The sequence below is a fragment of the Cinclus cinclus genome, chromosome 25, assembly GCF_963662255.1.
Source record: "Cinclus cinclus chromosome 25, bCinCin1.1, whole genome shotgun sequence".
NCBI lineage: Eukaryota > Metazoa > Chordata > Aves > Passeriformes > Cinclidae > Cinclus > Cinclus cinclus.
In genome coordinates, this window is record NC_085070.1 from 1,983,599 (window position 1) to 1,994,646 (window position 11,048).

General features: G+C 49.5%; 1 protein-coding gene across 2 annotated transcripts; it reads left to right on the top strand.

The window, feature by feature from the left end:
* The first annotated feature begins 1,217 nt into the window (after positions 1-1,217).
* Positions 1,218-10,940, top strand: FAM118B (family with sequence similarity 118 member B). 2 transcript variants are annotated; one of them, XM_062508704.1, is made up of 8 exons: positions 1,218-1,252; positions 5,017-5,094; positions 7,054-7,306; positions 8,087-8,314; positions 9,404-9,532; positions 9,808-10,093; positions 10,575-10,634; positions 10,706-10,940. In XM_062508704.1, the coding sequence occupies exons 2-8, from the start codon at positions 5,024-5,026 to the stop codon at positions 10,870-10,872; spliced, it is 1,194 nt and encodes a 397-aa protein (XP_062364688.1). In that variant the 5' UTR covers positions 1,218-1,252; positions 5,017-5,023; the 3' UTR covers positions 10,873-10,940. The 2 variants fall into 2 exon arrangements, with proteins under 2 accessions (XP_062364688.1, XP_062364689.1); XM_062508705.1 differs by having other exon boundaries at positions 10,723-10,859.
* The last annotated feature ends 108 nt before the right edge of the window (positions 10,941-11,048 follow it).

The following is an 11,048-nucleotide window of genomic DNA, read 5'->3' on the forward strand; positions in this document are numbered from 1 at the left end:
GGACCCAGAGAAAGGTGAGTCACCTGCCTGTGTGAGTCACTCCACCTAGAAATCCCAAAGCTGCCCCAGAAAGGGAACCTGAGCAAGGGTAAACCCTAAGCCTTAAGAGGCAGCACCCTCTAGATCAACTTCCACCCTACCTCAGCAATAATATAACTACTATTAAAGGAGCAGTTAACCAGGCACAACTGTATGGACCCATCAGCAGCAGAACCACGCTGAAATCCCTGCAGCGGGAGTTTCAGGCTGGTCATGACCAGGAACCTGCGGTATTAAGAAACGGTGAAGACCAGGTGCTGCAAAGCAGGGTCAAACAAAGGTGGTTCTGGTGAGAAAAATAAGGCTAATTTTGTCCCTAAAAACACCACGAACGTTTCATTTATGGCATCAATACAAAACAGTGGGCAGAAACCCAGAAAACACAGAATATTTTTAAACACAGAATACTTTTTCTCCTGGAAAACTCTAAGTACACCCAAATTCCACTACACAGGTGCCTGAAGGCATCATAGCAGCCATCTATGCCCAGGCACCGCATGTACCTCATAGGGCTGGAGACGCGGTCGCACATACACGAACCCAGGCAGCAGAAGCAGCCGGTGGAGGAGAAGCCCCTGAAGGGCAGGGGGACACGGGGACACCACCAGGCGCGGTACGGTCCCAGTCCAGGCACACAGACCGGCCCGGTGCCGCCTGCCAGCCCGCCGCTACACCGCGCATGCGCCTGCGCCTTTTATAGCTCCGCAGAGCGCCGCGAGCGCACGGCCACGTTTCCATGCTTGGCCCCGCCTCTTCCGCTGCCAGCCAATGGCGGGAGGGGGCGGGACCAATCGTCACGCGGGGCGGGGCCGGGCGCGAGGCGGCTGCGCGCGGCGCGGCGGCGTCTCCTCAATGGGGCCGCGCGCGCGGCGCCAGGTGCGTGCGGGGCGCGCGGGGGCGGGCGGGCAGGGCGCGGTTGCCATGGAGACAGCGGGGGGGGAAGCTGTTGTCGTAGCGACGGGGCCGCCATAATGGGGGGGTCCCATGGCGGCCGGCCTGAGGGGACGGAGCGGCCTGAGGGGAGCGAAGGAGACCGGCGGGGCCGGGGGTGAGCCGGGGGGGCCGGGAACTCGCCGCACCATCGTCCTCTATAAAAGCTCGTTTTTGTTCATGCTTTCCCCTGGGAAAGGGGCCTCGGTGTCCTCCCCTGCTCAATCCCCGTGTTGTTGGTTTTCCCGCAGGTGTAGCGAGGAGGGCACAACGGAGAGGACAGGTAAGGGCTGGAGCAACCCCGAAGGTCTGACCCGCCCCTCCCCCCCTCCAGTTTCCCTTTCCAGAGTCAGCCCTGGAAAGCCACCGTGCTTCCGTGGGAGTCTGTGGGACACAGAGCTCAGCCAGGCTTTGCTGTGTCACTCCTCTCCTTGCTCATGGAGCTATTGGGAAGCACGTGAAGCATCACAGCGTTGAATAGAAACCTCTGATGTGTTTTGACTCACATCCAAGGAGGCTGAATCCTGTGTTTTTGTAACTTAGACAGGAGCAGGGCTTGTCCTCGGTCCCATTGTCCCTGGAGCCTGTGTGTTTCTAGGATGGTTTTGATCCAGTTCCAGTGCAGCTCCCATGTGGGGAATTGGCTGGGAATTGGCCAGGGACAAATCAAATTTTAGCTGAAACATAGTGGCTTTTAAAGTATCTTATCCCAACACCTTAAAGCCACTGAACTGAAAAAGAAACTGGGAAGTACGTCTTTGCTGGTGGCAGTTCTCAGCACTCAAGCTAAAAATAATGGATGAACACTAGGTTTGTACTTGTTTCATTCCAGAATTTGTGGGGGCTCTTCTGGAGGAGCCCATCTTCCAGCATGGAGCTGGATCACTTGGCTTCAATTTTAACCATCCAGGTATAGCTTTAGTTGTGTGTTGGGTGCTGAACATGGATACGGTGTCACCAACGACTTCTCCATGAGGTGAGGGAGAAAACGTTCCATTAATTCCCTGTTTTGGTTCTGTAGGTTGGGCTGTGGTGTTGACTGTGTGGCATGGTCATGTTTTTCAGAGCTGCAGAGAGGTTTTTGTAAATGCACACCTTGTGTAAACCTCAGCCTTCATTTGACACATGGTGCTCAGGTGTTTGCTTTTACCTGGGATATACCTTCATGTTTCCAACATTTTTGCAGCTGGATATACCTGTGTCACACAGAGAGTTGATGTGATTTGTTTTATACAGTTTTGGTGACTTGGGCACAGTTTAAAGCTGAAGTCTGGAAGGCTTTAGGATAAATTAAGGGATTTCTGTGGTGTGGAGGGAGAAAGAGAATGCAGCAAACCCACACAGGGAGTCTCTTAGTATCTGTGATAAAAATGATGGGAACAAGGCTGGGACAGGGGAACGGGGCAGCTGAGCCAGGAAACCATGGAGTGTTGTGTTTACAGTCTTCAACTCCCTGTAATCTAAATAGCTGGAAAGTTCCCAATGTCTGAAGAAGGCTGGAGAGACACTTACCTTGTGCCTGTGGCTCCCTCTCCTCCATGGCACCTGTGTTCCCAGGGGAAGCCTGCAGTACCTGGTGTGTTTTTTTTCCCATGGCAGTGTCATGCTCTGAGGTAATTCCATTTAATTTTGGCTACCTCAGCTGTGTCAGCGTGATCCATTGCCTCTGGGGAGCAGAGCTTCTCCCCAGGACTAAAAACTGGAAGTTTCTATTTCTTGGCTATTTCTTGGCTGAATCCCTATGAATTCTTTTTAAGACCAGTAATAACTTTTTTGGAACTAGGCTGTATTTATAGTGGAGTTTTTGTCCCTTTATGGCTTTCTGCACTAAATAATAGACCTGAAGGTTGAAGGTCATTATACCAAAAAAACCTTACTAGGTGATTATAATTCCAAAAGGTGTTTTCTCCTAAGTTTAAAATTACTTTTGAAATGTCGTTTAGAGGCACTTAAAATTGATTGTATGGCTCCATTCCTGCTGTTAATTGCATAGGAATGTGCAGGGTGAGCAAGATGGGAACAGTGCTGAGGCAGGTGGAAGCAAATGGGAGTTCCTAGGTGGGAGTTTACAAACAGCCTTGATATTCAAGGCTCAGCTGATGATTCACAATACAAAGATAATGTAAGCTTAAATTATATCCAGTTTAGAAAGTAAGGAAGGATTTACTTTCAGCTGTAGCTCTGCTGCTGCAGAGGGGCCGAGGGCAGACCCAGCACCAGCAGGAGCTCAAACTTCCCTCTGAAACATTCCACTCATCTATTGTTAGTCCCTGGCTTGTCTAAAGCATCTTTGCACCACTAAATAAAATCTGGCTGGCTTTGTGGAAGCAGCCTGTCCTTCCAGAAAAATCAGCTAATCCAAAAGGACAGCTGGGACCCTCCTGGGAAGGAAAAAGAGGGGTTCTTCCCCCTTTATCCTGACCGTGCTTGGCTGCATTCATTCTGTGGGGATTTGATGGTGAATCTGACAGATCCTGTGTACAGCAGGTCCTCCTATCTTCCTGAGAGTCTCTACTTTGGTCTTTGGAGATTTAACCACTCCAGAATAGTTCACCATGAGGCCTGACAGGTTGCAAGAGGTAATGAGGCTGCAGAGGTTCATTGTCAGAACAGCACTGAAGTGCTCCTGGGTTCAATACGGGTTGGAAAAATACCAGGTACAATGTTCACAGGAGTGTGTGATGGAGGAGCCCTGCCTGGCATGCACAGAGGGGGGGAAACCAGGAGATTCCTCACTTGCTAAAGGCCTTTTGACACTTTAGTCCAAAATCTGGGCCTTATAGTAAAGCCCAGTAAGATAAAAAGATAATTATTTGAAGTGATGCACATCACATATTCAGTAATGTTTCAGGAGGTAGGTGGTGGTAAAAAGCTCTGAGTTGTTCTACTGTTGTTACAATGATATATTATTGAGCAACCTGGTGGTGGAAAGTGTCTGCCCATGGCAGGGGGGTGGAACGACACCAGCTTTAAGGTCCTGTCCAACCCAAACCATTCCATAATGCCACTGCATAAAGTTTTCTGAAGGGGTCAGAAGGTAAGGGCTGCACACAGGGTGTATCTAAGCATCTGACATTGTCACTTTGCCGTGTTCTCATCATCCAGCACTGAAAGGTGGTGGTTTCCTAGAATATTGGCTGATTTTTCACATGATCCATGGCAACACTTGCAGCACAGCCGAGGTGTCTACCTGGAGAGACCTGCCCATTGTCACCTGCTCTGCTGCTTGGGAGCAGTCACAGCTCTTGTATCTAGAACAAACACTCAGATCTCCCTGAGATGGCAAAACCTGCAAAAACTCTGTGATTTTGGGTCAGCAGTTCTTCCTCAGCATTTCCTCTGGCCAAAAGCCCTTGTCTAACAGAGTTTTTGCTGGACTCTTCATTACAATTGGTAAGGAAAAAGCAGAGGGAGGTGAACAGTTCTTTTATTTTTCATTCCCTTTTCATGGACTTATTTGGGAGAAGCAGAGTGGGAGAGGACTGCGTGCTGGCAGAGCTTTTGTATTTTACGTCGCAGGCTGTTGAAAGCGTTCTCAAGCTGCACTTCCTTTCCGTGGGCTTGAAGGTCATTTCCTACTGCTTGCAGATGCATGGCGGGCTGGGAGACCCTTCTCTCATCACCAGGGAATGAAATACTCTCCGTGGCTTTTTGGAGCCAACAAAAATCTCTTTGTCTTCCCTCCCACTGTTTCCCAAGCAGCAAGTTTGCTGACAAGCTTTGTCGGGAAGTGGGGAGTGCTGCTTCAAGATCCGGGCTCTCTGGGAAAATGAGCAGCTGAGGTGAAACGAAGGGTCTGGCATATTGTGGTTTGCTGAGGCAATCACACCTGGGCAAAACAGCCAAGGTAAAAGAGGTTAAGGAAGTGGATGAGACTGTGGAGCAAAGTTCAGAGACAAAAACATGCAATTCTCAGCCCAGAGGTGATCTTGAAATGATAACAAACCTGGGATTTATCCACCTGTGCAGAGCTGGTTCTGTAAAGCCTTGTTATCCTGGTGGTGTTGTCCATGTGCAGTGACTTGGCTTGTGATTTCTCTATTATAGAAACTGGATGGCTTCTACGGTGAGTCTGGGCAAGGAAACATTATTGGAAGATGGAATGCCACCTGCAAAAAAGCCCAGGTAAATTTAAATATACTCCAGTGAATTTGTTCTAACAAAAGCCTTTTCCTTTGCCTCGCGTTGTTCTTTAAGGATTGTGACCCCTGGTGACTGCAGCTGTTTCGTTTCCGGTCCAAGAGCTGGGTGTTGGCTTCTGTCCATGCCCTGGCCTTTCCTGCTGTTTGTGGAACAAACGCCTTCACATTCAGAATGTACTTTTTTTGTGGTTTTAACCCTCAGAGAGGGGATGGGGGTCGTACTCAAAGCTGTATTTTTCTGTCCTGTCTCCATGGTCCTGTCCACTCTCAGTGTCAGGTTGGACACGGTGGTTGTGCTTCGTCACTTGAGTTGGATGGTGGTTTCCAGGAGGACAGGGAGTTACTCAGTATGATTGAGCTGCATGCAAAGACTAAATAATTCACTCTGAGGCTCCCTGTGCTTAGAAATAGGTGGTCTTACAGTTCTGTGAGTGGGGACTTGACTGGTGGATAATTCTGTCTGTTGAACACTGAGACCATGGCTGCTGCAGTCTCAAAAGTTCTTGTGAACAAGCAGCTAATTCATCTGGGGGGTGTCTCCCACTAATTTGATTTATTTGCAAGTTCTGGAGGGCTGCATGATAGTTCTGTGTGGTCTCGAGGTTGATCAGTGACCCTGGAATGTGCAGAAAAGATGCTGGGAGATGATTTATTTCCTTGCGCAGGATATCAGGGTAGAAATAAGTGCATTTTTCAGCAGGGAGCAGAATGCCTTTTTCAGGCATACAGAACATTAAAACATGGGTATTTCTTATTATTTTGGATTTCAGTCCCTGTATTTCCAATAGTGTTTTTATACTAGATCATTAGCATGAATACTGATTTATTCCTCACACAAGGCTTGCAGTCCTCAAATTGAACCCTGTTTTTCAGCAGTGAAAGCCCTCCTCGAGGAAAGGGTTAAGAAGTCTGTTTTCATAGGCAGGAGCTGAGGGAAGGCGCAGCTCCATCTGTGTGGTGTTGGTTTCCTCTCCCCTTTTCACTAAATATCACGTGTTTGCTGATAAAGCCCATTTCTTCCATACAAGCTGCTTCTCTGGGCTGCTGCTCAAATCCTGGGAAGCTGCAGCAGGTCTCTGCTGCAGAAAGCAGCTGGACACCAGGCAAAGCATGGCAAGGAGCAGCACATTTGCTTAATAAATGGTAAAGGTCATGTTTAAAAGCACTGTGCAGGTGTAAAACCAGGAAAATAGGCAGGAGGGGAGGAGGAATAAGGAGAATACAGCCCTGCAGCCCTTTCATGTGACTCTGTATCATCTGGGATATTCCAAAAGATTGGCCTGGGGTGCCCTGCTGACATTGCAGGCATCACAGGGAAGGGATTGCTGGTACAGCTGAGGGGGTTCCTCAGCAAACTGGGACTGGCCCCCTCCAGGGCTGAGCTAGGAAAAAGCCTTCCTTTGCTTTTCTCTGTGCTGGCATAAATGGAGCTGTTGTCTCCAGGCCTCTCTTCTGCACCTTGTTTAAATCAGGTCACATTTCTGACCTGCATGGGATCTGACAAGCATTTTGTGTCGGGGTATAGAGCCTGTGTGTGTGTCATTCTCTAGTGCTCATCACATCTTTCGCATGCCCTCTAGCCTTCCAGGTAACTTTTATTAATAGACTTCCCTTATTCCAGATTTTTTAGTGGATTAACTTTGCTGAAGAAGCACCCCAGGGCATCATTGACCTTTCCAGTAACCATCCTGGTAACGGATTTGATTCCCAAAAATGTTGTAGTTACAGACCTTGTACTGGGAGCATTTGTGCTGCTGATCCACGCAGCTGCCTGCTGTCTTTTAAGGATACCGAGCTGCTCCTCTTGTGCACTGTTTATCAGAGAGCCTCAATATTTGATTCAAAATTTAGGCACAGGGTACCTCCCTCTTCCTCAGTCTGCTACCACCCCAGACACCCTCCATCACGGTGGTACCAGCTGTGCTCCTTTCTCCTTTTGCAGGAAGCTGTTGCCAAGCCTCAAAACCAAGAAGCCTCGGGAACTTGTTTTGGTGATCGGGACAGGAATTAGTGCTGCAGTTGCTCCCCAGGTGCCAGCGCTGAAGTCCTGGAAGGGGCTGATTCAGGCCCTCCTGGATGCTGCTATTGACTTCGATCTCCTAGAAGATGAAGAGAGCAAACGGTTCCAGAAGTGTCTTCATGAAGACAAGAACCTGGTTCATGTTGCCCACGACCTTATTCAGAAGCTGTCTCCGGTCAGTGTGCTTGTACCTGCCCTGAGCATAGGACTTGGCTTTTGGAAATAGCCAGATTTAGTTCTCCAGCAATGGTGCCCCCATCCCAACAATTCCTCTATGTACAAGGAACCACAAGTGCAGTTACTGTGCCAGGTGCCTGAGATATAACACTGCTATGGACATGGGTTTTGGGTATTTCACCTGGACCAAGATTATTAAAGGGATGGGGAACCTTCCTATGAGGAAAGGCTGAGAGAACTGGGATTATTAAACCTGGAGAAGAAGGCTTCATTGGTGACCCTATTGTGGCTTTCCAGTACATGAAGGGAGCTGGCAAGAAGGATGGAGAGAGACTGTGGACAATGGCCTGGAGTGACAGGACAAGGGGGAATGGCTTCACACTGCTAGAGGGCAGAGTTAGATGGGATATTGGGAAGAAATTATTCCCTGTGAGTGTGGTGAGAGTGCCCAGAGCAGCTGTTGCTGCCCCATCCCTGGAAATGTTCCAGGCTAGGCTGGAGGGTTTTGGAGTAACCTGGGATAGTAAAAGATGTCCCTGCCCGTGGCACAGAGTGGGCTTTGAGGTCCTTACCAACCCAAACCAGTCTGGGATTCTATGATCCTATGACTATGCTGAAGGAGAGCACCTGCCCTGGTGCAGCCAGGGCTCTGTGTTTGCTCTGCAAGGACCCAGAGCTTTGCAGGGTGTTGGGGAAACGTGGGTAGTTTTTCATGGAGTCATTTGGCATGAGGTGTTAAGGGGCTGGGCTCTGATCTCAATCTGTCTCCCCTTCTCAGCGCACAAGCAACGTTCGCTCAACCTTTTTCAAGGACTGTTTATACGAAGTGTTTGATGATCTGGAATCCAAAATGGAAGATTCTGGAAAGCAGCTGCTTCAGTCTGTGCTTCACTTGATGGAAAATGGGGCCCTTGTGTTAACCACAAACTTTGATAACCTGCTGGAGCTGTACGCAGCACACCAGGGAAAGCACCTTGAGTCTCTTGACCTGACTGATGAAAAGAAGGTAAAGGATGATTACTTCTTTTCTCAGGGATTGTGGTGGTGCAGGATGTGCTCTCATGCTGCCTGAGGACATTGTACTGATTGTATTAGTTTAACTTGTGGCAGAAAAGCTCCAGGCAGAGGCTCTGACTGTCCAGGGCAGCAAACAGAGGAATGAGGAGGAACACTCCTTTCTGGAGCACGGGTTTGCTGGCTGCCATCCAGTGCTCAGGAGGAGTCCTTAAGCCTGCTATTTCTTTGATCTCTCTCCTTGAAACTTCTGGCTTGGCTTTGATTCCACATAAGGCTCGAATTGATGTTTCTAACCAATATGGGAAACTGCATGCGAGATGCAAAGCTGAACTTTTTACAATGTGCTGCAAAGTGTTTGTGATGGGCGTTCAGGGCTGCAGCCTTGAAGGCTCCCCTCTTGCCCCGTGTCCTCTTCCTGCTGCACTCTCAGAACTATTCCATTCATGCAAACATCTCTCTTGCCCCAGTCAGGCTGTGAAACCCTGAGCTCTTTGCACCTGCCCACCTCATCTGTCCATCATAGGTTTTACTGTTGGGGAGCATCTTCTGTTTGCATGCTAAACACCCCCAATGTGTTTGTCTTGTGCAGTCCTTGCTCTCTTTTCATTCTCATTTCTGTGCTTCACGTTTCCTGTGTGACCTCTTAATCTAGGTGGCTGGAAGTACTTACAGTGTTACAAATAAGCATTCTAATTATTGCAAGCTTAAACGAGCTGAGGTCTGCAGGAATAAACTGAGAGCCTCAGAAGCGGCTGTCTGAAATGGAAGTCAGTTCAGCTGGTGACTCCCTCAGAGCCACAAAATAAAAGTTGGTAGGTTTGAGAAACATGCTGATGTAGGATTTGTAGTTTTTCCCCCTTATTCTGGTCAATCTTGCATTTTGATGCAGTCTTCTCATCACATTCACCAGTCAGCTGGAGTGTTGACCCAAACAAACACCACAGGTGTGGTGTAAGAGGAGAGAAGGTGAGGAAGAAGCAGCCTCTCTGGAACGCTTCCCCAAAATGTTACACATAGCAGTGCTGTGGTAGCCAGTGTGATTCACTCACCCTCACTGCTGCGGGTTTGTGTTGAGCAGGTGCTGGAGTGGGCACAAGAGAAGAGGAAGCTCAGTGTCCTGCACATCCACGGCGTCTACACCAACCCCAGCGGCATCGTCCTGCACCCGGCCGGCTACCAGAACGTGCTGCGCAACACCGAGGTCATGGTGAGCCACGCTGGGGGCCAGGCCTTGTGCAGCTGCAGCTCCCACTTGGGTCAACCAGGCATAGGCTCAGCTGAGTTTAGACTCAGCTTCACAGAGGGCGGGGGAGAATTAGGTACGGGCAGTAGGAGGAGTGAATTTCCTAGCATGCTAAGGAACACCTCCCACATTTGCTGAAGGATGGCATTGCTGCAGAGCCTCGCCAGGGACAGGGCAGGTGCTGTCTCTTGTGAGGATGAAGTTCACCTTGACCAAGAGCATCTTTCCCTTTCTTAAAGCGAGAGATTCAGAAGCTGTATGAAAATAAGTCCTTCCTCTTCTTGGGCTGTGGTTGGACAGTTGATGACACCACGTTTCAGGCCCTGTTTTTAGAGGCTGTCAAGCACAAGTCAGACCTGGAACACTTCATGCTGGTGCGGAGGGGGGATGTGGATGAGTTCAAGAAGCTCCGTGAAAACATGCTGGACAAAGGGATCAAAGTGATTTCTTATGGAGATGAATACGCAGACTTGCCCGAGTACTTTGAGCGGCTGACGAGCGAGATTGCCATGAGGGGCCGCACAGGTATGGGGCCAGGGGATGGGGGACCCTTGGCTGTCACCATGCAGAGTAGACAGGGTCAGTAGCCCTTGTTGTCCATGCTATAACAGATTCCTGAAGCCTTTTCTTTAAAGAAAAAAGCAAGCATGTCTCTCAGTGTAGCTGGATTTGTGGGTTACTTTTCTGAAATCACTGTGTGTTTCAACAGTTTAAACAGCTGTGCTGCCTCCCACGCCTGCAAACTTTATTTTTCATGTGCAGCTGTTTGTTCCCTTTTTAGTGAAGGGGCAATTAGACTCTGTGACCCTTGTGCTGCTCAGCCTGAGCCAATGTTTTTGTACAAAGAGGTATCACTAATAAATCATAAAAAGGGGGGAAAGTGGGTTCACTGGCCAGAGCCTTGCTGGCAGGTATTCTGAGGGTTAACCCAGCCAAGAAAGTCTGTGTGAAACTGCCACGTGGGCAGCTGGCTCTCCACCTGACACTGGTCTCTGCTCTGCCCTAGGTGTGCCCAAGGAGGGGCAGCAGCTGAACGGCTCTGCCGCTGCCCACGCTGAGGTAAAAGGTAAGGAAGGCTCTCTGGAGCTGAGAGGCTTCACCCCGTGTCACTTCCTGGAGTACCAGGCAGGTTTTCAGCCTTTGCTTCCATGCAGGATGCAGCCCTTGAGCCTCAGCCCTGCCCAGGCCCTGAGCTCTTGCAGGGGCTCCTGGGACAGGCCCAAGCCAGGCCAGCAGCCCTCAGGGAGCCCAGCACTGTCCCACTGCTGTCCAGCATCGAGCCAGGACAGAGCCTCCATGGATGAACGAACACCTGGTCTAACATAGTAATTGTGGTTTTACTGGGGCTGCATGTGCCTGTGGAGTGCGGTGTCCCCGAGGGAGCTGCAGCCTCCTCTAACTTCATACCTAGAGCTTTTATATTCTGGATTTCAATTAAAAAATGAAACTTGAGATTTTTTTTTTTTTTACTGGAAGCTCT

What these genes read in the sequence shown, in the direction of transcription:
- FAM118B (XM_062508704.1), top strand. Translation starts at nt 5,024, where the DNA reads ATGGCTTCTACGGTGAGTCTGGGCAAGGAAACATTATTGGAAGATGGA. An exon ending in CCACCTGCAAAAAAGCCCAG is followed by an intron (nt 5,095 to 7,053) that starts GTAAATTTAAAT and finishes CTCCTTTTGCAG; the next exon opens with GAAGCTGTTGCCAAGCCTCA. An exon ending in TGCCCACGCTGAGGTAAAAG is followed by an intron (nt 10,635 to 10,705) that starts GTAAGGAAGGCT and finishes GCAGGTTTTCAG; the next exon opens with CCTTTGCTTCCATGCAGGAT.